This window comes from Megascapheus bottae, chromosome 9 (assembly GCF_031878675.1).
Source record: "Megascapheus bottae isolate mThoBot1 chromosome 9, mThoBot2.hap1, whole genome shotgun sequence".
Classification (NCBI taxonomy): domain Eukaryota; kingdom Metazoa; phylum Chordata; class Mammalia; order Rodentia; family Geomyidae; genus Megascapheus; species Megascapheus bottae.
The window spans coordinates 40174120-40201248 of NC_143517.1; the positions used below are offsets into that span (position 1 = coordinate 40174120).

General features: G+C 37.8%; 1 protein-coding gene across 1 annotated transcript in view; it reads right to left on the bottom strand.

The window, feature by feature from the left end:
- Rgs22 (regulator of G protein signaling 22) overlaps nt 1-27129 on the bottom strand; it is a 102311-nt gene that overhangs the window by 33173 nt on the left and 42009 nt on the right. The window contains exons 12-14 of the mRNA XM_090339142.1: nt 21156-21270; nt 18296-18421; nt 17367-17468 (exon numbers count right to left, since the gene is read on the bottom strand). Coding sequence (XP_090195268.1) covers nt 17367-17468; nt 18296-18421; nt 21156-21270 — 343 coding nt within the window. The remainder of the gene's footprint in view (nt 1-17366; nt 17469-18295; nt 18422-21155; nt 21271-27129) is intronic.

Below are 27129 nucleotides of genomic sequence, written 5' to 3' on the forward strand. Positions count from 1 at the left end.
TACTGTAGCCTGGTTTGTAATCTTTGAGATAAATGCCCAAAGTGGTATTGCTGGATCATAGGGTACTTCTATATTTAATTTTTTGAGGAACCTCCATACTGTTTTTTTTCCCTTGGGTAAACTACTAAAGACAAAGCAAATTTTAAAAATATGTATAACAACTAGTTTTGCTTGTCTTTTTCTACTTTCTCATTTAAGTAGCATTTGGTCATAACCAAATACTAAAGGTATACTATCATTATGATTGATCTGTTCTTTTTTTTTTTGCCAGTCCTGGGCTTCAGCTCAGGGCCTGAGCACTGTCCTTGGACTTTCTCAAGGCTAGAGCTCTACCACTTGAGCCTCAGCACCACTTCTGGCTTTTTTCTATGTATGTGGTACCGAGGAATCGAACCCGGGTCTTCGTGCATGCTAGGCAAGCACTTTAACCACTAGGCCAAACTCCCAGCCCCCTCTCTGTTCTTTTATATTCACAAAAAATTTATATTACATCCCAAAATGATTTTAAATAACTCTGTGGAAACCAGAGGCAAGAACACACTAGGGTTGAAAATCTAGCCATTGGTCTTCTAGTGTAGACACCAAACTATTGACCCACCTAATCAAATTAGAGTTCCAAGACTCTTACTAATTGTTTCTTTTTGTTCTAAAATGTCTCCATCTGTCCTGTACTGTGGAAGGAATGCAGGAAGGTGATAAGAATAAATGGAAATGGCTGGGAAGTGGTGGCTCAAGTCTGTTGTTGAAGCTTAACTGTGAGGATCTAAGTTTGAAATCAGTCTAGTCAGAAAAGTCTCTAAGACTCTATCTTCAGTTAAACAGCAAAAACTAAAAAGTGGAGGTAAAGCTCAAGTTGAAAGTCCCAGTTCTAGCACACACACACTCACACACTCACACATATGCACAATGTAATAATGCTACTAATAATAAATGGAACATACATTCAGATACACGCAAACACATACACAATATAATAATAATAAATGAAAGTCACCCATAGAAACTTCAAAACTTTCCCATAAATAACTATGCAATGTTATTCATCTGTTTTGTCATTCAATAGCTGTTTATACTATGAGGCAATTTAATAACATTTTATTTATTTATTTTTGTGAGTCACGGGGCTTGAACTGTAGGCCTAGGTGCTGCCCCTGAGCTCTTCAGCTCAAGGCTACTGCCCTACCCCTGGAGCCACAGCACCACTTCTGGTTTTCTAGTGGTTAACTGGAGATAAGAGTCTCACGGTCTTTAGTGCCCAGATTGGCTTTGAACCTTGATCCTCAGATCTCAGCCTCCTGAGTAGCTAGAATTACAGGTGTGAGCCACTGCACCCAGCTTAGTAACATTTTATTTTTAAAGTTTTATATAGCAGATATGTCAAGCCACTCTCAATCACTAATTTCAGTTTTAAACTGTTTGAAAGACCACAATGTTGAACAGTAGCACAGAATAGTGTTCTTACTGGCTGTTGGCAAATATGGGAGGAGGGACATACTTGAGTTATTCTAGAGGTTGGGTTTAACTAGGAAATCTAGAATTTTTATAATCATGAGGATTGGAGACTTTCCTCCTTAAAACACTGATGTATAATCTGCTGGGAAGAAAGTGAAACTTGCTTCCCCCTACCCCACTTGCCTACTGCATATGGCAACGTTTTCTAATCTTGGGAGTAACTGAAGATAATGATTTGTAAGTTTAATGAGCTGGGATTGGATCAGATTCAAGTCCATTCTTAAACATTTTCATAGTTTTGAGCATTAAAATATATTAAGTCAAACTGACAAATTTAGAAACTAAAAATTTAAATTACCAGAGTAACATTTTAAAATGTCTCAAGCTGCAAGAGCTATGTACAAATGTCCATACAAGATGAGGTTAAGTGAAATGAACTCTGATAGGGACACAAGAGGTTTATCTTTGTGATTGCTGTTGTTAATGTACTATATAAAGTTACTTCTTTTCTCTTTTTTCCCCTTTATGGTTTATCTCATGTTGTTACTGTATCTGACTTTGGTACCTACATATATGTTTATTTATTTGACATAGGGAAGGGAAGGGGAAAATAATGATTGGGAAGGGATGGGGGAGGGAAAGTGGGAGAAAAACATGGGAAGGGGTATCAATGTTCAAGAAGTAACGTACCCACTGCCTGCCAACTGCAACTGTAACTCCTCTATTCTTTACCCCAACAATAAAATACAATAAAAATTTAAAAGTCTATATTAAAAAATGTCTCAAGCTGAAGGTATATCTCAGTGATAGAACATGCCAAGTATGTGTGAGGGCTTGGGTTCATTCTCCAACATAGATTCTCCCGAGTCTCTTGCCTTCCCTTCTTCTTTTTCTTTCTTTTTTTTTTTCCCAGTGCTCAGGGCCTGAGCACTGTCCTTGGACTTTCTCAAGGCTAGAGCTCTACCACTTGAGCCTCAGCACCAATTCTAGCTTTTTCCTGTGCATGTGGTACTGAGGAATCGAACCTGAGTCTTTGTGCATGCTAGGCAAGCACTCTACCACTAGGCCAAACTCCCTGCCCTTTTTCTTTCTTCTCTTTCCTTCTTTCTTTTCTTTCTTCCCTCCCTCCCTTCCTTCCTTCCTTGCTCTCCCCCCCCCCCTTCTCTCTTCCATTATTGCTTCTGGCCTTGAACTTTTTCTAGAATGCTGAATGCCAGACAATTATATATAAATGCAGGTAATTTATTTGATTCCCTACATTTATGTATTTACTTATTTTTAGCTTCCTCACTGGCAGTATATCAGAATACTGTTTATTATCACCTAAGTTATTTCTCTTTTTTCAAGTGTCATCTCCAGTATGATAACTAGCAGAATCCTTAATAACACACACACACACACACACACTATATATATATATATATATATATGTATATATAGTGTGTGTGTGTGTGTGTGTGTGTGTGTGTGTGTGTGTGTGTGTGTGTGTGGGTCATGTGGCTTGAACTCGGCCTGGGCACTGTCCCTGAGCACTTCAGCTCAAGGATACCACCCTACCCTTGAGCCAAGCCCCACTTCCCATTTTCTAGAGGTTAATTGGAGATAAGAGTCCCAGGTCCTTTTGTGCCTGGGCTGGCTTTGAACTTTGATCCTCAGATTTCAGCCTCCTGAGTAGTTAGGATTACAGGCGTGAGCCACCGTGCCCAGCTAATAATATATTTACTGACTTCTACTGGGACTGAGTTTTTGTCCCCACTCCGTATAGCAGAGGTAGGTTAGGATTTAAAGACAAGAAGAGAATTTCCATTATCAATTCTTTGTTAGTGCCTTCAACAGACATACAGCACTTTAATCTTTCTAACAATCAAGGGTCAATCTTTGAGGGCTAAATGACCATATATACCAAACCCGAGGTACACATAAATACATAAGACAAAGTAAAGTGGTAAACACCACCTTTTAAAGTCTTTATGAAGATATTTAAAGAATCATTACATGGACATAAACTGACTTTATGATGAAAGATAAAGATTATGCCATATAACACCTGAATATAGTCTGATTATCTATGGAAACACTGCTTCAATATCCTGGGTCATTTGCTGCTTTATTGGCCACCCAGCTCTTCCAGTTTCAGCCGCAGAGTAAATAACAATGCAGCTCCACAGTGAAGAGAAACCGTGAAAAGGCTCCCTTCATGTTCCAGCCAGCCCTCATTCACAGTAATGCAGAGATTCACTCACACACAGCTGGGCTGACAGGATTCCAACTTAAACATTAACCTTCCATGCTCTAACAGCCCAGCAGGAAACATTTCCAGAAGGGACACAAGCATGGGCTGTCTGTGATCAGACTGCCTGGCACTGCACACAACATGGCTCTGAACCCCATCTCTCCTGGAGACGCTCAAAGGTTATGTAATCAGGAAACACTCGATGGGCGGCCTGCCTGCACTGCTCTACACCTGTGCCTGTGACTCACTTTCTTGGCAACTCTTGAAAATGGGAGGTTGAGGGGAGAGCGAGTCCTCTCCCTGAAAAAAAGTCTTTTACGGTCTTGAAATTTTGAGAGTTCATTTTCACTCAAGACTAGCAAGACCAGCAAGAAAAAAGATAAAATATCTATATTGGGAAGACGGGAGGAAATTCTGCATTCAAGGGGGGGGAAAGGACAGGGAAATCAATTGGAAGAAAAGACCAAAAGTAAGAAAAAGGAGGTGGAAAATGTTTTTAAAATAGTATATGTCAATTGTACAAAATAATATTTCATTATGGCATGAGATCTGAGGATCGTGATTCGAAGCCAATTGAGGAAAGAAAGCTTGTGAGACTCATCTATTAACTACCAAAAAGGTCAAAAGTTAGGGGGTGAGAGGAGAGAAATGAGGACAAAAACATGAGAAGGGGTATCAATGTGTGTGAAATAATGCACCTTCTATCTTGAGAATATAACTGTGACCCTTCTACTAATTACAATAAAAAATAATATTTTCAAAAAACAAAAAAGGTCAAAAGTAGCACTGGGTTAAAGTGGTAGAGCACTAGCTTTGAGATACTAAGCTCAGGATAGAGCCCCGGCCCTGAGGTTCAAGCCCCAGGACTAGCAAACACACACATGCGCACACACATACACAGAGTCAAAATAATGATGATGATGATGAAATACTTTCTACAACTGTCTACACTATATTGGCTTCTGACAGCTACAAATGTATACTGTAGAAATGACGAGGAAATCCTTCTTCCTGTGCTGAAGGTGAGCACAGTCTTGGGAAGGCAGCTTCTCCATAAGTAGGGGCTTTTGGATGAGCTGCAGCTTGACAGTCACCTGTGTTCCAATGAAAACAAGAACAATTTCTGTGCAGCCTTAAAAGGCAAAGTCACATACAATACTAAATGTTGTAACATATGTGCTGATTCGTAATGTTCCATTTCAGCTTTTAGTTAATGCTAATGAAGTAGTTTCACACACTTCTCCTTGATGTATTTATTATAATGATCATGTGTATGTATCTTTCTGTGATTGCCTGGTAACACAGATTTCATAATGTTTTGCTGTCACCACCAGGCCATGACTGGAACTAAGGAAAGAAACATAACTTTTGAACTGTATGACTTAAAACGAGCCCCTAACTACATTATGGACAAACCTTTACTTGTCCTGAGACCTTAGCACTAGCTAATTAGATATCTAGCAGATCACATCATCAAGTTAATTGAAACTGAGGCCACTAAGTACATTTTCTTTTGAATGATCTAATCATGGAGATATGATAAATGTAACCATACAGGTAATTTCTGTGTTTTTTTTCATTACAGAAGGTATACATGTATCAAGTCATCACACTATACTCCATAAATGTGCAATTATGTGTTAATATTAAAATTAAACCGTAGATTTCCAACATAGATCATTAAAGTAGTCCGGAGATTAGGAGGGGACATTCATGCTTCAGTATTTTGTGCTATTAACAAGTCCACCTTTCTCTGAACCATTTCTGTAGTAGTAAAAGCAGAAGGCTGGGGTGGGGAGAGGGAAAGTGGGAAAAAAAACATGGAAAGGGAATATTCAAGAAGTATTGTACACACTACCTGACGAATGTAACTGTAACTCATCTATACATTACCCTGACAATAAAATGCAACTAATAAAGAAAGCAGAAGGCATCTTAATATGCATCTTGCACATTCTTCTAGGGATGCCATCAAGGGGTATAAGAAATAAAAACCTGCCTGCTTGCTATTGCTATTTCTGGGGTTGCTGGGTTCAGCTTAATGTCAACAAAGACCCAGAAAGAGAGATAGACACCCCACCATTCTCCATAGACATAGAAAATTCAAGTTCATGTAAGCCAACTATCAACAGGAACTGATTGTTTTAGATAAAAGTATGTTTTCTTTGGTAGGTACAAGCTGGGGGTCTAATTAAGTGGTCTCTAAAAGAAAACAGACAATTCTGATGGTTATGGGTCAGGGTTTCCAGCCCTAATATTAGAGAAATTTAAAATGGAACAAATCATAGTGATACTTCTCTTGTCATTATCTCTCTCCAACATATGAAACAACATATTTGCTTGCAAGAGTCAGTTCATGCAATGTTCAGGAATTCTGTGAATCAATTGTTAAGCTTGGTGTTGATAAAATTACATAAATTTAAAATTAAAGAAACTATAATTTTTGGAAGTGTCAATGTAGCTCAAGTGGTAGAGTACTACCCTTGAGTTGAAGAGCTTAGAGACAGCGCCCAGAGTTCAAGCCCCATGACCATAAAACAAAACAAAGAAATTGCATTTTTTTATTGCCAGACCTGGGGACTGAGCTCAGGGCCTGAGCACTGTCCTTGGGCTTTCCTCAAAGTTAGTGCTCTACCACTTGGGCCACAGCACCATATCTGGCTTTTTCTATGTATGTGGTACCAAAGAATCGAACCTGGGTCTTCATGCTTGCTAAGCAAGTACTTTACCACTAAGCCAAACTCCCAGCCAATAAATTGTATTTTTAAAGCTAAAACTGAATGTTCAAGACCTCATTGCTTCCTAATGATACTACTGTTTTACTATTTTCCATGGATTTATAATTATTTACCTCTGTGGGACCTGTATGATAGAAATATTGCATGATGGTGTGCCACTAAACTCTCTTAATTCGACAACAGCCAGTACAGCAGTATGGCAGCCTGAAATCAAGCAAGTTGAGGGCACTTACACCTAGAAATCAGCAAACTTCAAAATCAGAATTATTCTCCGATCCCCAGAGCTTTCTCTTAAACTTTTACTAACACATCACTGATTATAAGGCAAAAATAGTTCACCCTTCTTGGAATTGGAGACACACTAGGCCTCCTTGGCACAGGTCGAAACTTTCTCAATAAGGACCAAGAAACACAACAAATCAGAGAAAGGCTGGATAACTGGGACTGCATTAAACTGCAGAGCTTCTATAGGGCAAAGGACATAGCTAGTAAATTAAACAGGAAGCCTACAGAATGGGAGAAAATCTTCACTAACCATACAACAGACAAAGGCCTCATATCTAAAATATATCAACAGCTCAAAAAATTGAATCAATCCAAAACTAATCTCCAGAGTAACAACTATCCCATTAAAAGATGGGCCAAAGACTTAAAGAGAGTCTTCTCTGAAGAAGAAACAAAAATGGCCTATAGACACATGAAGAAATGCTCAACATCTCTGGTCATAAAAGAAATGCAAATCAAAACAAGTCTAAGATTCCACCTCACTCCAGTTAGAATGGCCAGGATCAAAAAATCTAATAACAACAGATGCTGGAGGGGATGTGGCCAGGAGGGATCACTACTACACTGTTGGTGGGAGTACAAACTCATTCAACCACTATGGAAAGCAGTATGGCTGTGCCTCAAAAGACTAAACATAGAGCTCCCCTATGACCCAGCAATTCCACTACTTGGCATTTACCCAACCGTCCAGAAACAAGGGCATACTAAATCCACTAGCACAATACAGCACTATTTATCATAGCAAAGATATGGAACCAACCCAGATGTCCCTCAGTTGATGAGTAGATCAACAAGATGTGGTATTTATACACAATGGAATTCTATGCTGCTGTCAGAAAGAACGACATCGCCCCATTTGTAAGGAAATGGAAAGACTTAGAAAAAATCATATTAAGTGAAGTAAGCCAGACCCAAAGGAACATAAACTCAATGGTTTCCCTCATTTGTCATAATCAGTAGAAACCTTGTGCTCTCCTAGCAGGGATTTACAATAGAGCAAAACCTAGATACATAAGGCCATATAGTGTGACACTAAATGAAAGGACCTCTAGGATATAAAAACAAAAGCCATATAATGAGTGATTGTTGTCTTTAATGTACTATGTTATCTTTTGCTGTCCCTGGGTTATCTCATATTGTTACAGTATTTCACTTTGTTATCTGATATATTGGATAAATGCATATTTGGTTATTTGAAATTGGATAGGGAAGGGGGGAAAACAAGATGAGGGGTGGAGGTTGGGGGGAGGGAAATGGGGACCAAGACATGAGAAAGGGTATCAATGTATGTGAAGTAATGCACCTTCTAGCTGTTGAATATAATGTAACCCTTCTATTAATTACAATAAAAATATATGAAAAAAAATAGTTCACCCTTCTTATCATGATCAAAGACAAAGCCATATGCTTAGAATATAGCAATTCACAGAATATGCCAATTTATTTTATAAAATAAATTCTGTATGACTAACATCCATCTGAAAAAAATAAAAGTAACCCTGTACTGGTGGCTCACACATGTAATCCTAGCTACTCAGAAGGCTGAGATCTGAGGATCAAGGTTCAAAGCCAGACTAGGCAGTTAAAAAGTCCATGAGATTCTTAGTTCCAATTAACAAGAAAAGCTAGAAGTTGAGGTATGATTCAAGTGGGAAAGTACTCAACAGCACCCAGGCCTAGAGTGCAAGTCTCAGGACCAAAATAAAAAGGTGGGGGGAAAGGGGAATAGTAAAGGTCCTTTTAATAGTTACTTTAAATGTGAGGGGGTTAAGAAGCTTATCTTTAAATTTGTCTCTTTGTATTCTGAACAATTGGAAAGAGTAAGGCAAAACTTTTAATGTTTAATTTAAGCCTAATAAGTGAATCAGAAGAGGTAAGACTAGAGAAAAACTTGTTGACTTGTCCTGTTAAGAAAGCACAAAGAAGAAGTGGTGCTGTGGTTTAAGTGGTAGATCTATAGCCTTGAGCTGAACAGCCGGGCCCAGAGTTCAAACCTCACAACCAACAAAAAACAAACAAAACAAAACAAATAAAAAACAAAAACCACAAAGAATAGTTTTGAAGTAGAAACATTAATGCATTAAGAGACATAAAATTGGTATTACTAGGTTTTCATTCAGTATCTGGACCCTAAGGCAATCGAAATCATGTCACAGATAATCTTAAACACAATACAGCACGTGTCACTACCCTGTGGCAACAGCAAAACCATATTGCTGTACTTGAAGGCAGATAGCAAGCTAACATGCAATCCTTTCAACTAGGCTCAATAACTCCTTGGAATTTATATAAACCAATGAGAGGAAACTGTGCTCCAACAAGCTAAAGGCACAAAAGAGTCCCTAGAGATACTTCTAAAAGGAACATAAATGCCATAATACAGGATGCTTTCAGAAATTTCAAAATATTTACTTCTACAAAAAGACAAGTCTGTTTTCATAATAGTTCACAGCTCTAGTGGGCACAGAACATTATTATCTGAGTTCATGCGAGGCAGAAAATGAAAATAATGAGCAAGTTCAAGCAATCCAACCCTTTTTTTCTGGAAAAGGAAAAAATGATGATTTTTAATGACTTCTCATATCCCATTAGGAGCTCAAAAACATTACTGAGAAGCTTTGCCGAGAGGGAATAAATTACAGATGGAGCTTTTCCACAAATGGATTTTCATGTGAAGAACCTTAGGCTTTTCAATAGGAATCTTAAAGATGAGCTCTAGGATTGCAACATCCTGGTATTGAAAGGCAAACTACTACAGAGATCAACACAAGATGGAATGGCACAAAAAAGATAACGTGATGACAGTCAAACAGTTTCTGCCAGTGGCACAGACGCTATGAAGGAGAATCCAAAGCAAAAGAACCTAAGAAAATGCCAGTAGGATAAAACAATAAAATACACTTGAATCAGTTTGGACAGAATGAAAAATCAGAAAGGGAAAACAGAATATGTTAAGTAAAGCCCAAAACAAACTACAAACTCAGGGGACAAAGTAGATTTTTAAGACTAACTTGGGCCATTGTTGAAACATTTTAAGTAGAATCAATTAAGTACAAGATAGAATAAACTAGATAAGCCATCTTAGGCCATCTAGGAAATAGTTGTTTGATCCCTTAACAAAAGCAAGGTGAGCATTTAATGGATTTAGCATCTACTGATTTCTTAGAAGTCAGTGAAGGAGGAATAATCCCAGAAACAAGGTACAGTTATACTAATATTTTGGTTCAAATGAAAACCCATCTCAGGTTTTCATGCTAACAAAGCACACAGGACTTGATCTATAAAGCCAGAGCATGAAATAACAACGAGAACATTTTGTGACATTAACTGGCACATCATACCTCAGAAAACAAGCTTTCACACGGCAGGTCACATCAACTCTGTGACTCCTGGGAATGTTCTCTGCATCAAGATGTGTCAAGTTGACCGGATGCCAAGGGGAACAGACATCTCGGGATAATGGTTTAAGAACATGGATAAGCTTTGCCTCTGTGATTTGTCTCATTTCAGATGCTAATCAACTCATCTTAACTAGAACATTTTGCCATTAACATGCTAGTACCTTCATCATATATTCTGTAGGCTAGCTGTCTTTAGACCATGTCTCCTATCTCTTCTGAATAATTACATGTTTATTTCATAGTTTATTTTTCAAAAACCAATTTAGGCTCCTAAAAGTAAGGTTAGAAAGAAGATGTTTCATTGCCACTCTAGGGCAGTCTATTAAGAACTCTTTATTAGAAACAAACTTAGAATACAACTGTAAATGTCTGAAAAAACAGGATGTACTTGGGTGATGGGTATATTTACCAAAATAAAAGTTGTTTTAAAAAGAAAAAACAGCTGGATTGCAGTTATAGTCAAATAATTATTCAGTGGAATTGGATTTGAGACATATAGCTAAGACTTTAAACATATCAATGAGTTCATTAAAGGTCTTCTAGAAGACTTTTAAAAAGCCACTCCAAATCTCAACATACAAGATAAACAAAACGGGCTGTTTTCAGGAACACAAAAATCTAGTGGGGAAAATATTAAGGATATAATTTTACATTTAATATTTATAAAGATATATGCAAATATTAAAGAAAAAGATAATTATGGTAATACATACCTTTGTAGCAGAAATGAATAATAGTAAGTCAACAATTTGGAAGTTAATATTGTAGAATCTGGAGTCAGAACACTTGATTCTAATTCTAAGCTTATTGCTAACTAAATGAATGACTTTAGGAAAGTAGGCAACTTCTCTAGTTCTCAGTTTTCTACTCTTTAGAATGGGATAATAATATCTACATCCTAGTACTGTCAAGAATAAGGTATCAATATTGGTTATATTAGATTGTTATATAACAATATTACTATAACAAAACCTAAAGATAGTAACCATTAATTAACTGTCACATGTAATGATAATTATTATTCAGAAACATTCAGGTATTAGCCTTTCTGAAAATAACAGGTTTAAAAGAGGATATGTGAAGATCCTTTTTGAACCATAATCCTAATAGTATTTAGAATCATGTGACTGAATTTAACAAGCTAGTATATACATTAGTAATAGAACTGGGTAACTATAAGCTAGAAAGCTGGGTGCTGCACAGTTTCTTACTGAATCCACTTTGCTAGCAAACACAACCATATGGGGATGTGAGACCAGAATCCTGCTGATTCTGTGCAAGGTGGTTCAGAGTGTTCAGGAATCTAAGCCTGACTGCCCCTTGGAACACCATCTGTCTGGTAACAAAAACAAATAATGTAAAAAATCTTGAATAGTAACAGCCCAACACTCAAGAAATAGCTTAATTATTAAGGCACTGGAATTTACCATAAAGTAATAAAGAATTTCGTGGTTTTCCAAATTCATCCATCCTTATATCCTACCCTCTATGCACATGCCTATGTCTCTTTTAAGATGATAGCTTATACTTAATGCTGTGGATAAATGAGCCTCGTTTTGCCCCTAGTTATGTGTCCTTGACAAGGTTAACTGGTCAAAGTATAGTTTATCTATAAAAATATCTCATGGGGCCGGGAGTTTAGCCTAGTGGTAGAGTGCTTGCCCAGCATGCATGAAGACCTCGGTTCGATTCCTTGATACCACATACATAGGAAAAAACCAGAAATGGTGCTGTGGCTAATGGTAGAGCTCTAGCCTTGAGAAAGCCCAAGGACAGTGCCCAGGCCCTGAGTTCAAGGCCCCGGACTGGCAAATAAATAAATAAAATAAAAATATGTAATTTCTATAGGTTATACAAAAATAGAAAAATATATACTTGAAACTTAAGATATATTTTAATTCAAACAAATATTTTTTCTACTCTACATTTCATTTGTGCATGGCCCTTTAAAACACTGGCATATGTAGGGGGTCTCAAATCCTCACATCATGAGGTTTGAGGCCAACTCCCAAGCCCGCAATTCCTGGATTCCCATGGCAGTACCCCTTTTTCCAGCCCATGCTTTTCCTCTAACTTTCATTACAGTCCCTGGGAGTTCCTTTTCTGTCTCAGTCATGTATCTAGACAGATTTTGTTCTATTCAGTATTTCTATCTTTTTTTAATAGAGGAAAAGTTTTCTAGTAGTCTGGAAAACTACCAGAAAGTAGGGTCTCTGGAAGAAGGAGTCACATACTTTCCTAGCATCCATAAACAATACCATAAAAACAGGCTTTTTATACCCACCTAACCCAGGAAATAAAAAGAAAGCACTTGTCTTGGCCTGGACTCTATGTAAGAGGAAAAAAAAATACATTTCCTGAGAATTTGTAATCATGTTTCCCCTCATGTGGGTTTGGTTTTCAAATTCACACTTGTCTAATTTCACATCGTTCCAAGATAAGAAACTAGCGTTGAAAATGTGCCTAGCAGAAGTACATACAAATCCCCACTAGAGAGCTCATAATTCAAAATTACAAAACACACAAGGAAAGAATCTCCGATGTCAGCAGAACTAATAATTAGTTCTTCCAAGAACTACTAATCATAGAATTCTTGACTAGTGTGGCAGCCACACTCAAGGTGCCCCCATAAACTCAGTGACTCCTGGTATTTGTGTCCTCACATCATTTTTCCCCCTAGTGTGAGCATAACACTTGGCTTGCTGCTACTAACCAACAGAATTCAGCAAGTGGTGATATGTGCGCTATTCCACGTTGTGGATCACACTGCAGACAGTGGTAATGCCCATCTTGTGAAGAGACATTCTCCTTGACTAGCTTGGCAAAGTGCTGTGGTCAGCATGGGGAGAGGTCACAGGGCATAACTTTGAGGGGACCTAGAGCTCACAGACAGCCAAAAATCGGAGGCCCTCTATTTCACAGTGTGCTGGCAGCTAAAATGTTGCCACCAGTCATGTGAACACCAAGGTAGATGCTTTCCCAGAGGAGAGCTGCATGAAAAACTAGCCCAACCCTGACTGGGGACTTGCTGAGGTCCTAGCAAAGCTGTGTTCAGAATCCTGACCCAGATAAACTAGATAAACTAACAAAAGCATGCTGTTATAACTGACATAATTTATAACACTACTTTTATGCAGAAAAGATATCACAGCTTCAGGCTGTACCCCATGTTTAAAATAATTAAAGATATAAAAGAAAAATTTTAAACAGCACAAAAGAAAACACCAAGAATTGATTGTAAAGTACAAATACAACATTTAACAATAGAAAACATAATTCCTAAAGTTACTTGACTCAGTAGGTGAGATTGAACAGCAGAATTAAATCTGCTGAAGAAATAATATACAAATTGAAAAATAGGCCAAAGAGATTTCATGTTTTTCACTTTACAATATATAGCACAGATATGAAAAAAAAACATGAAAATTAGAGTGTGTTTGGTCGCTCTAACCTGTAATCCCAGCTTCCTTGGAGGCAGAGACTAGGGGATGGCAGTTAGAGGCCAGATGGGGCATAAATGTTTACCAGAACCCAGCACCAGTTGTTCAGGCCTGTAATCCTAGCTACTCAGGAGGCTGAGAGCTGAGGATCACAGTTCAAAGCCAGCCTGGACACTAAAAAGTTCATGAGACTCTTATCTCCAATTAATCATCAGGAAACCAGAAGTGGCACTGTGGCTCAAGAGGTAAGGTAGTAGACTTGAGCTGAAGAGCTCAGGGACAACACTCAAGCCCAAAGTTCAAGTCCCATGACTAACAAAAAAGCAAAAACAAAAACTGAAAAACTTGATAACTTTCCTACCTATGTCTCCTGAGTAGTGGGTGTACAACTGTGAACTACCATGCTTAGCTAGATAGTAGCACAGAATTGTGCAAAATAGTAAGTTTCATTATGACATTTCCCATTTCCTATTTTTTAAAATGTGAATGTCTTTCCCCCTTTCTCTCCCTCCCTCTCTCTATAGTATATGACACTATTTAAAAAGGATATATATATATATATGTATATATATATATGTATGTTATAGAGAGTGGTAGATTCTAAGTGCCTGGTTTAGACACACAGTTTGTTTGAGAAGATAGTGGTATCCAGACCTGTTTCATTCTATGGTTATGCTCTTCCACTAAAACAAGTATGTAATTGCAATTTTTTTTTAAAAAAATGGTGTAGAACCTAGTTTTCAAATTTGTACTGTGGTATAGGATCTCCTGGCAAATTAGGGTGAGACAGAGTTCTCACAGAGTTCTGTTTTTTTGTTTTTTTATTTTAATTTTTTAGATCCCTCTCTAACAGTGATTATCTTTCTTCTTGCAAAGATCATTTATTTGGTTTCTAAATATGCATTATGCTCCCTTGAACCTCTGTAATGAAATTTACAAGGTATGATCAAGACTCTTCTGTCATGTTAAATCATTGTTATTGGTCCTCCTCCATCTGGTCTGCCATCAGATATTTCTATATTTCATTGGCAGGTGTGTCTGTGTGCCATCCTGGTGCTCTAACTCCCTGTGTGGGCGCTGTCCCTGAGCTTCATTTGTTCAAGGCTAGTGCACCACTTGGGCCACAGCTCTGCCTCTGGCTTTTTTTATTTTGGTAGTTTATTGGCAATAGGAGTCTCACAGATTTTCCTGCCCGGGTCTAACTTTGAACCATAATCCTCAGATCTCAGCCTTCTGAGTAGCTAGGATTACAGACATGAGCCACTGTGCCTGGCCTTGTTTTCTCTTTTTAACTTTTCTTTTCTTTCCTGTTGGTGATGGTATTAGAGTTTATAATGGGCTTCCTACATGCTAAGTAGACATACAACCATTTGAACCACTCTGCCAATCCCTTTTCCTTACTCATATTCAGTACTCACTGTATGCCGTGGCTGGCCTGGACTGCAATACTGTTTGTGCTTTCCTTTGGCCCCTGGGATAACAGATCTGTACCCTCATGCCCAGCTATTGAAATGGAGTCTGGTAAACTTTTTGTCTGTTTGTTGGTCGTGAGGCTTGAACTCTAGGCCTGAGTGCTATCCCTGAGCACTTTAGCTTTAGGCTAGCGCTCTACCACTTGAGCCACAAGGCCACTTCTGGTTTTCTGATGGCTAATTGGAGCTAAGAGTCTTATGGATTTTCCTGTCCGGGCCAGCCCAGAGCCCAGCTTCCATGGTAGCTTTAACAGGCAGTGTCAATTATCTATATTCTTTTTGTTTCATTTTGCTAGTCCTAGGGCTTGAATTCAGAACCTGCGCACTGTCCTTAGTTTTTCTCAAGGCTAGACTCTACCACCTGAACCACAGCACCACCTCTGGCTTTTTCTATGTATGTGGTACCAAGGAATCGAACCCAGGATTTCGTGCATGCTAGGCAAGCACTCTACAACTAGGCTAAACTTCCGGCCCCAGACTATATTTTTGCCAGTAACACTATCAATCCAATTATCTATATCGTAAATGTATCCTTGAAAAACATGCAGTATTTTTATTGTAAAGAAATTAATTATATGTCATGCTGTGAAACAAACTTGTCAACTATTTATATTACAGACAATTCCTCTATCTGGAGACACAGAAATCTTGAATAATTAAAACTTAAACCAGTTAAGATTTTTTAAAGTAGAAGTAGTTGTAGATATGAAATGAAAATACATTCAAAATTCACGGGAATTTCCTCTCTTTATTTCAGTCTTTATTCCTAGAAGTAAATATCTCTATTGTTCTTCTCCTACCAAAAGAGGAAAAAACCTTAAAGGCTGTGAGAATCCCCCCAAAGAATAATCTATGTCAGAGTAGCCGAAACTCTCCATACCCTGTCAAATAATATCACAACTAAGAATTAATTCTGTCTACCAAGTAGAGAGTCCTTCTTTATATGGAATCCTGATTAATTATTAACAAAAAAAATCCTATTTCATTGAGCAGCTGAAGAGTTTTAGAGGAATACTCTTTGTAGTAGTGAAAACATAATAAAAATAACGGATGGTACTGCAGCAGACAAGGGCAATAGGTTAGGAGGAGGAGGATAAACAGTGAATTACAGGTAAAGGATTAACAAGCAAAACAGTCAACTGTGTGGTCTCAGAAAATGGCACTGGCAAATTAGAGATTAATTTCATGGAGACATCTGGGCTATGTAGGAGCTGAAGTCCTTATTTCTCACGGTAAAAGTACAAAGCTCTGTCACTGATTTATAAGGCATAATTATTTGTGCCAGAGTCAGGGGTGGTGGAAGGAACAACAGATAGCCAGCAGTATGCTCTGATGTCTTGAATAAGATTAATAAAAGAATAAATAAAATGATGAAGCTCGTTTCCTCAGCAGTGTTTGGGTGGGGGAAGCCCGCTGGGAATGGGTTATTCAGGGCTACAAGAATCCCTTAAGCGATCAACAAACAGATAGAGAAGTGATTAGCAGTTTTCCAGTCTTGGATACCTCTCTCCATAAAAGATCAGAGAGTCTAAGAATAAAAACCGAAAAGATAAGTCAGCTTGAGCCATAATTCTGTTCTCTTTCCTTCCTCCCACCAAGAGAGGCCATTCTCTCTTTGTCCTTATTTGCAAAGAATCTTCTGTTCTTTCTCCTCTTTTTTTTTTTTTTTTAATTTCTTCTGTATTTTGCTTCAGGGTGGTCTTGAAATTTTCTCTCCTTCACTCTTGAGTTTCTCTGTCTTACATGGTGTGTAACACAGAAGGCAGGCACCCACATGGGGTCTGAACACACACAGCCAGTCAACAACAGCTTGGCATAGCCAATGGTTGATGTCTGCAGGAAGCTCAGACAACACTGCTTGTGCATTGCTCCCAATCATTCAGCGATTTGCTAGGAGTCTGTTCTTAGGTTCTCTTTTAGATTGGTAAAATGATAAAACTAAAAAAGCGGAAGGAAGGAAGGAAGGAAGGAAGGAAGGAAGGAAGGAAGGAAGGAAGGAAGGAAGGAAGGAAGGGAGGGAGGGGGGAGGGGGGAGGGGGGAAAGGAAGATGGAAGGAGGAGAGACGGAGAGAAGGAGAGAAAGAGAAAGAGGAGAGAAAAAGATTCTTCATTGGCAGAAAAGAGAAAATAGTACAAACCAAATAAAACAGATAAAACTGAAACCCCACAAATCAAATTATAAAACAATATTCTGCTGACATTTAAATAAAGCAATCCCATGACAACAATTTAATTGCTGTCTTTTTGCCTGCAGTTCCAGATTTCTCTTATTTGGGGCTGGCCACAATTCTCATCTCCCGGTAGACTGACAGCACCACACAGAGCCAATATTATTTACTACTTACTTGTGCTTGCTTGCATACTTTAAAAGGCTGAAGTGTTTCTTGGTAGAACAGCTGATGATAAGCCTGGAGGTCAAACCAAAAGTACACACTGTTCTTCCACAACTACAGATGGGGAAAAAGTATATAAATTATTACTGCCCAATTATTAAAGCTCTTCAAAGCTCTAAGTTCAAATATAAATAATTGTTTCATTTCTGACTGTTACCATAAATCAGCTTCAATTTAAGATGGTTTTGATCTTTTATCACAAACTGGCAATATGCAAAATATTTATGGGTATCGTCATTAAAACATTAAATTTGTGCATGTATGCCCGTATAATTGGTTATAAAAATGGAAACTTTCCAAACTAATGAAAAACCATAAAATGGTAAGCATTCTAGTTAATAGTTATAGTTATTGAAAGCTGGTGGTAGAAGGCTTGCCTAGCATGCACAAAGAACTAGGCTCAATCCTAGCACCACAGTCAATCAATCAATCCTTAAAAATAATCACATATTTCTGGCATAAAAAGAAAATCTTAAGGTTTTGAAATAAAAGGGAAAATGTATATCATTAGTCTAATTATTCAGACAATTATCCACTTTTCATTGAGATCGAATGAATACTGCTTGAAAAATAATTTGTCTCTGTTGATTGTAACTTCTAGAATTAAAATTTAGAGGATAGACAGGAATCAACTGCATATTATAAATATCATTAAACATGAAAACAAAGTATTGTTAGCATATTTTACTTTTTGTAGTAATTTTGGTAGGTTGATCATTAGTAATTGAGATCTTTCTATTTTTACTAAACACAAAATATGGACTTTTTATTTTACCAGAGATAGTAATTTTAACATCAAATATAGATACTTGAACATTGATTTACTTCAATACCATTTATCTTCAAATGATGTGAAATAATAAATTAGAATATTTTTCTACCTTGTTCCCTGAATCCTCACAGAATTTAGTAAAGAAGAATCCAGCTCTATTTTCCACATACAAAGATTGCAACAAATTTTCCATGTCATAGCCTCCCAAAGCACCAACATCTGATACAGTCTTAACCTAGATAACAAAACAGAAGTCCGTTATCCACCCCCAAAACACTGTAAGTTTTATAGCATTGTACAAGTGAGTTTCATAAATTCTGCTTGGCTGTCATTTTCCCACTACACTATTTTACTTTAGTTTTGTGCCATATATGTAATTAATGCGGTCTGTTTGCATCTGACCGTCATATAAGATTCATTTGTGAAACCCAATTATAGAAGCAGAATTCATTCTATCCCTTCTATTAAATAAATCAGTCTGGTTTCAAATTGTATGTTCAAGTGACTCCATGACCTCAATTATTTTCATATTTCAGGCACAGTGATACTATTTGAGGAGTCTTCCAAATCTCTGTTGGTGGCCTGTTTCCTACATATTTACTGTTATTTTAGCCTTGAGGTGCTGCTATTAGAGCTACAAGAGGGTTATTTAAAAAAAAAAAAAGTTATCTTCAAGGCCTCTTGGTGCTGCTCATTAACTACCCCTAGGAGGTCCCTCTTTGGACAGTCTCATCCACATAGGTCACGGCCTTCAGAGTGTAAATGGCAGTATAAGTTCTCATAAAATCTGCTGTTTATGACTTCCCTGCCAACAGTGTTAGCAACTCTAATACCATCCTTGAAACAGAGAGCTGGTTCTTTCTCCAAGTTCAAGAGTGACTCTCAGAATATGAAAGGCTATCTGAGCAGTTCACATGAACTCCATGTTGTTTTGTTGAACTCAGATTTCTTTGTAATCCTAAAACAAGTGTGACATAAACAGGGTTCAAGTAAGGCTTTTGTGTTCCTGCACATGCTGTCTCTCTGCCTCTCTTTAGCTGCCTCCTTACAAATTCTGAAATGGAAATTGAAGTTTTTTTATGATGTTAAACTATCAGCATTCTAAACTTTAAAAAAGTCCTAACTAGAAGAAACGGAGTGCTAGTCACTTAGAATAAAATAAGTCGATGTGTAGGGGCCGGGAGTTTGGCCTAGTGGTAGAGTGCTTGCCTAACATGCATGAGGACCCAGGTTCAATTCCTCGGTACCCCACATACATAGCAAAAAGCCGAAAGTGGTGCTGAGGCTCAAGTGGTAGAGTGCTAGCCTTGAGAAAGTCCAAGGACAGTGCTCAAGCCCTGAGCTTAAGCCCAGGACTGGCAAAAATAAATAAATAAATAAATAAATAAGTCGATGTGTAAAAACCACAGTTAGGTGTTCAGACTGGTGGGACTACCAATGTTTCCGCTTGCAACGTATCTGTAAGGAAAGTGATGTAAAAGTTTCATCTAGAACTAATGCATCAAATTCATATTACGAACTTTTCTGCACTTTGGAATAGCCTACCCTTATAGATTTTTAGATTTCCAAAACTTAATATCAAATTTTATTTTAAAATTTGGCAACAATTACTAGACACACATGGTTCATGCCTGTAATCCTAGCTACACAGGAGCTGAGAATTGATGATCACAGTTTGAAGGCTACCTAGACACACAAATACAAGAGACTCTTACCTTTTTTATTATACATCAAAAAGCTGGAACTAAGAGTATGGCTCAAGTGGTAGCTTACCATATCTGAGATTGAAAAAAAAAAAAAGGGCCCGAGTTCAAGCCCCAGCATCAACATTAAAACATAAGTTAAAATTTTTAACAAAGACAAAAGAGGTCTTATTTTTTATCTGAGGTGTCATCATATGCCAATCAGAACAGTTGGTTTTCTGGGAGATCTTTTAGCAGTACTGAGGTTTGAACTCAGGGTTTTGGGCTTGCTGGGTAGCCAGTCTACTAACTTGTACTTCCAGTCCCTTTCTGTGCTGAGTTTTTGTTGCTGTTGTTGTTTGGTCCAGGATGAGGATTCAAATTCAGTATCTGATGCTTTTATTCATTGGTTGGTGCTCTACCTCTGGGTCAAGCATCCAACCCCATGTGAGAGAGGGTCGTGCTTTGTGTTGGAGTATGCACGGGAGTAGAATCTGCCTATGGTTTGGCTTCTCATCACAGTTAGGACAATAGGCAGGCCCCACTGTGCCAAATTCTTAGTTGAGAAGAGGGTTTGTGGCCTCAAACTTCAATCTGCCCAATCTTGGCCTCTCAAGTAGCTAAATTAGAGATGCGAACCACTGGTCCTGCTTTCTAGGTTTTGGTTTTGTAGTTATAAGGTTTAAACTCGGGGTCTTAAGCTTGCTAAGCAAGTACTCTACTGGAGAGCCATGCCTCTATACCTTTCCTGTGTTGATTTTTTAGTAAGACTCTGTTTCTTGCCTGAGCACATACCTGGACCAGGATCCCGTAATTGGAATGACAGCTATGTACCTCCATGCCCACCTTCTTCTGTTAAGATTGCGGATTGCAGACTCTACCGCTGAGGCTGGTCTGGAACAGTGGTCCTCCCACACAACTAGGCCAACAGGTTATGTGCCACTTTATCAAATGACTTGTTGAGCTCTCACACACTTTTATACCTGGACTGACATGGAACTGCAGCCCTCCTAATCTCCATCTTCTAAGCAGCTAGGATTACAGACGAGAGTCACTGGTGCCTAGCCACAGGTATGTTTTTTAACAGTAATGATTGCAAGATATAGATGCATAATATTAGAAAAGGAAACATGGAGATTTCTTGTGTGAAATTCCTTTTGCAAGAAAAACATAAATATTCTCCTTGGTAGAGAAAAAAATACTACAATGAATCAATACAAGGTTTGTAGAAATCAGAAAAAGATTAGTTACATAAGTAATAGGTTATTCAGGCTTCAAAAAACTTACATTAGGCTCTTCTGTATAAATATATTTTCTTTCCAGCTGGGGCTTTAGACATTCAGAAATGTCAGTGAATGATGTTAAACGAATCACTCTGCTTTCTTCAGGCATGTACCTTGACCTAAATTAGAGACATGAAACAAATTGATCAACAAATAAATGAAAGCACCAAAGAACTTCCTCAGAATGCCAGAGAATCTGTCATTAGTGGCAAAAGAATATTTTTCCCTAAGCTTGAGAACAAAACTAGGTGCCTTTTCCTTCCTTCAGCATTTTACTAGAGCTTCTAGCTGAGACAACCAGGCAAGGGAAAAAGATTAAAGATTTAAAATAATTAACCATGTTTTTTTAAGGGTGATTATCCTCAGAAAATATACAAAATTCACTAATATGCAATGCAAGTAAGTCTAGTTAGACCCCAAATATACAAAGATATTCAAGATAAAAATTAAAAATTGTGTTTCTTGTACTTAGCAACAAACAGTTCAAAAATAAAATGAACATAAGAATAATATAGAGGGGTGCTGGGAGTTTAGCCTAGTGGTAGAGTGCTTGCCTGGCATGCATGAAGACCTGGGTTTGATTCCTTGGTCCCACATACATAGAAAAAAAGCCTGAAGTGATGCTGAAGCTCAAGTGGTAGAGCTCTAGCCTTGAGAAAGTCCAAGGACAGTGCTCAGGCCCTGAGCTCAAGCCCAGGACTGGCAAAAAAAAAAAAAAAAGAAGAATATAGAGGAGCAATGCCTATGAGCCTCTGATAATAATACCTCAGCTGGATACAGTGGCTGAATCTTGTAATCATAGCATTTGAAGGATGAGATTGGAAGGAGTGAGGTTTGAGGACAAACCAGGCCAAAGTTCACAATACCCCAGATAATAAAAATCTGAGCCCAGTTTTACACTCCTGTCATACCAGCTACCTGGGAAGCATAATAGGAGGATCACTATTCGGGCCATCTAAGGAAGAAAGCAAGACATTATTTGAAAACAAAAAAAGGATGAAGGCATGACTCAAGTGGTAAAATTCCTACCTAGCAAGTACCAGGCCTTGAGTTCAAAATCCAGTACCACTAAAAACTACAAAACCCCACAAAATTGTAACTCTCCTCTAAGTCCAGTGACTTTTAACAACTGTTTGGAATTATTACAAGTTTTTTAACCCAATAGTTATTTTTTTATTCAGCTGTCAGTCCTGCTCCAGCAGGAAGAAGAGGGATGGCAGAAGGACAACCCAGGGAGAGAGGACTGGGGGCAACTTTTGATTTCTTCAACCACAGTGAGGAAGAGAAGAGTGAGACCCTTTACCACAGGTACTAGAATTTTTATGTTCAAAGTTTCCTTTAGGGTCTTTTTGTTTTCCCCGATGGTTTTGAACTCAGGCTTTGTGCTTACCAAGCAGACGCTTTACTGCTTGAGTCAAGCCTTTAGCCATGTTTTCTTTTTTTTTTTTCATTCCTTTTAGACAGATTTCTCAATCATGTTTTTTTTATATTTTTTGTCAGTGTGAGATTTGAACTCAAGGCCTAGTGCTGTTGCTGAGCTCTTTTGCTCAAGGCTAGTGCTCTACTACTTTGAGCCACAGCACCACTTCTGGTGGTTAAACAGAGACAAAAGTCTCATGGACTGTCCTGCCCAGGCTGGATTTGAACAATGATCCTCAGATCTCAGCCTCCTGAATAGCTAGGATTACAGGTGTGAGCCACTATGTCTGCTCTCAATCATTTCTATCACTTTCCCTTTACAAATGAGTTTATGAAAAAATGATAAAAGTATTCTTCTAAACTTAAATTATTAAAAAATGATCTTATACCTATCCAGTAAGTATATTCTACTTAATTCCTTAATTACTTGTGAGGAGACAAAATCATTTTATCACTGAAAGAAAGTGTTCATATTTTCAAGGACTAGTAAATTCATTAGAAATGTGAAATGTGGTAAATTCTACCTTTTAAAATAAGAAAAATTTTAAAATGAGTGAAAATAAGACATATAAGCAAAGGTAATAAAACCAAACAAACAACAAAAGCTAACTACAACAATGGAAAGTCATTGGAGTTCCAGATACTAAACTTACCGCACACAGACTTTAATCAACTGTGGCTTAGGAGATGAAATAGAAAAGGGTGAATTTCAGCAGATGCTATAAAATGTAACAAAACATTTCAACAAACAAACCAAGGAAAAATCAAATAAATTAGAAATACAGTCACTGAAACTGAGAAATTCAAAAGATGCAACTTGCTGCAAATTAGCTACAGTTAAAAAAAAAAAACTAGTGGACTTGAAGATGACTATCTAGAACAAAGAAAATGAGACAGGATGGAGTACAGAAGGCAGAGTGTTAGAGGATAAATTGAAAAGGTCAAACATCTATTTCATCAGATCCTAGGATGAAAGGAAAAGAAACATGAGTTAGAAACAATATAAGGAAGTAACAGCTGAGAACTTTCCAAAAATCGATGAAGATTTCAAAACCACAGATCTAACAACATTGGGTTGTCTGCATAAAATAAAACCCACACCCAAACATACCAAAGTAAACCTGAAAAGAAATCTAAAAAACAAATATAATCCTAAAGCAAGTAGAAAAAAATAATGCATTATCTTCAAAAGACAATAATTAGCCTGAGAGCTAAGCTCTCAACAGAAACATTGAAAGCCAGAGAACAATAGGATAATATCATCAAAGCACTGAAAGAAAATTACTCCCCATGTCTAATTTTATACAGAACATGAAGAACCTTGAAAATGTTATATAAAGAATCTTGAAAACATTATAAATAAAAATCATCATACAGTACTGGGAATGTGGCTTAGTGGTAGAGTGCTTGCCTTGAATGCATGAATCCCTGGGTTCAGTTCCTCTATTCTACACAGAGAAAAAGCTGGAAGTAGTGCTATGGCCCATGTGGTAGATCACTATCCTTGAGCAAAATAATCTCAGGAACAGTGCCCAGGCCCTGAGGTTAAGCCCCAGGACTGGTCTAACAAAATCACCATCTCACATATGATGCCTACAAGAGGAAATGCACAAACACAAGAGTAGGTGGGTGTGCTAGGAGTGAGTGTGAGTGACCTCCAGCAGATGAGACCTTCTTCCTGGCATGAGGAAATGTTCAGGAATTATAATGGTGATGGTTGGACAACTTTGAGACTATACTAAAAATTGTACACATCTTATACTTCAATATGATTTAAGTACTAAACTCTATATTATATGACTAATATGAGTGTATTGAATATGACATATTCAATGTAGTTATAGTTCTTTATTTCAATAAAAAGAATGAATGTGGACTGGAGATGTGACTTAAATGGTGCAGAGCCACATGGAAAAGCTAAATGAGAGTGTAAGTCCCTGAATTCAACAGGGACCTAGTACTAGAACAGCAACAATGGAAAAAGTGGATATAAAGTAATAAATTTTAAACAGGATTTTTCAAAGTTAATACAAAGGACATTTTTCCAATTCCAGGCTTGGCTCAGGGCCTGAGCACTGTCCTTGGGCTTTCTCAAGGTTAGAGCTCTACCACTTGAGCCACTGTACCACTTCCAGCCTTTTCTATGTATGTGGTACACAGGAATTGAACCCGTGTCTTTGTGCATGCTAGGCAAGCACTCTACCACTAGGCCAAACTCCTGGCCCACAAAGGACATTCTTAAAGAGAAAGTCCTGTTGGAAATACAGAGCAATATAATAGGTAACTATATGAGAAAACATAAATTTATAAAATAATATGCTATGTTAAAGGATGATAACATTCTTGAAAGTTCTTATGAGTTCTGAATTATATTTAAATATAATATTCAATTATATTATTTGGATAGAGTCAAGTAAGTATTAGAAGGCATTTTTCTTCTTTAAAATTTAATTTTATTGTTAAGATGAGGTATAGAGGGGTTGCAGTTACATATGTAAGGTAGTGGGAACATTTCATGTCAACATTGTTACATCCTCCCTTGTTTTTCTCCCACTTTCCCTCTCCCAGACTGCCCCCCAGGTTGTAAAGTCCATTTCTAACATATTGTCCAATGAGTATCACTGTTGCATTGGTTAGCCATTGGTCCTTTGTCATTTTGTTGTTCCCCTTCCCTTAATCAATGTACATACAAAACACAGGTCACCAAAATCAAATACAGTGACAAGTGGATAAATCATAGGGGGAAAAGTGAAAGAAATTTTTTTTTTGCCAGTCCTGGGCTTGGGCTTAGGGCTTGAACACTGTACTTGGACTTTCTCAAGGCTAGCACTCTACCACTTGAGCCTCAGCACCAATTCGGGCTTTTTGCTATTTATGTGGGGTACCGAGGAATCGAACCCGGGTCTTTATGTATGCTAGGCAAGCATTCTACCACTAGGCCAAACTCCCGGCCCTGTAATTTAATTTTAATATGGTACATTTGATAAATTTGATATCAGAGATGAAAGTATGCTGTTCTTATTCATTTATAATTTAGAATAAATATGCTATTGTGATTTGATACCCAATAAAAATTTTATAACAAAAAAAAGTGAAAGAAAAAAGAAATAACTTCACATAGTACATTGAAAACAATGGAAAACCTCTTTTCACCATATCTTGGAGTTGATACCATGGAGTCTATTTTTCTTTGGTTGAAGGCATTTTTCATAGGGAAGTTTTAAGTTTTGGTTGCACTCGGTGCAAACGTCATCTCCCTCTCCCTCTCCTCTGGTTCTCTCTCCCGCTCTTCTCACTTCCCCTCCCCTTCCTATTCCCTCCTTTTCTCTCCTCTACTTCCCCTTCCTACTCAATCCCCTATCCTCTCAATCCTCTCCCCACTCTTTCCTCTCTCCTCTCCCTCCACTTGCTCTCTCCTTTGAGGAGACCTGGACACGAACTTGCCTTTAGTAATCTGAAACTTTACCAATTGAGCCATGCCCCATCTAGCTTTTTTTCCAGATAAGTTCTTATTTTTTTTCCCCTAAGGTCAGCCTCAGTTGGCAATCGTTCTAATCATGCCTTCTGAGTAACTAGGGCTAGGCACAAACACTACCATGATTCCTTCACCATCTTTTTAAGATGACTAATATCTGGATTTCTGCTCTTAATATGGTGTTTGCATGGTATATTTGAGTCTCTAATATAAATTATTATGATATAAGAATCTACATGAAAATCAGTATACTGGCTTTCAGTTTTTATTTAATTTTTAATTTCTTAAAAATTGTTACCATTTCAGGGCCAGGAATTTGGTCTAGTGGTAGAGTGCTTGCCTAGCATGCACGAAGACCCAGGTTCCATTCCTCAGGACCACATATATAGAAAAAAAGCTGGAAGTGGTGCTGTGGCTCAAGTGGTAGAGCACTAGTCTTAAGGAAAACCCAAGGACAATGCTCAGGCCCTGAGCTCAGTCACCAGGATTGGCAAAAAAAAAAAAAAAAGCTACCATTTTAACTTGGAAAAAATCATATTAAGTGGAGTAAGGCAGACCCAAAGGAACATAGGCTCAATGGTTTTCCTCATTTGTAATAATTAGTACACACCTAGGACTCTCCTAGCAAGGGATTACAATAACTCAAAACCTAGATACATAAGGCCATATAGGATGAGGCTAAATGAAAGGATCTCCAGGATCTGCAAGAGCTTTATATTGTATGATTGTTGTTCTTTTTTTTTTTTTTTTTTTTTTTTTGCCAGTCCTGGGCTTGAGCTCAGGGCCTGAGCACTGCCCTTGGACTTTCTCAAGGCTAGAGCTCTACCACTTAAGCCTCAGCACCACTTCCGGCTTTTTTCTGTGTATGTGGTACTGAGGAATTGAACCCAGGCAAGCACTCTACCACTAGGCCAAACTGATTGTTGTTCTTAATGTACTGTTATTTCTCTTCTCTTTTATTGCCCTTTGGTTAATCTCATATTGTTACAGTATCTGACTTGGTTACCTGGTATATTTCATATACGTTTATTTGTTTATTTGAAATAGGAAAGGGAAGGGGGGAATCAAGATGATTGGGAGGGAG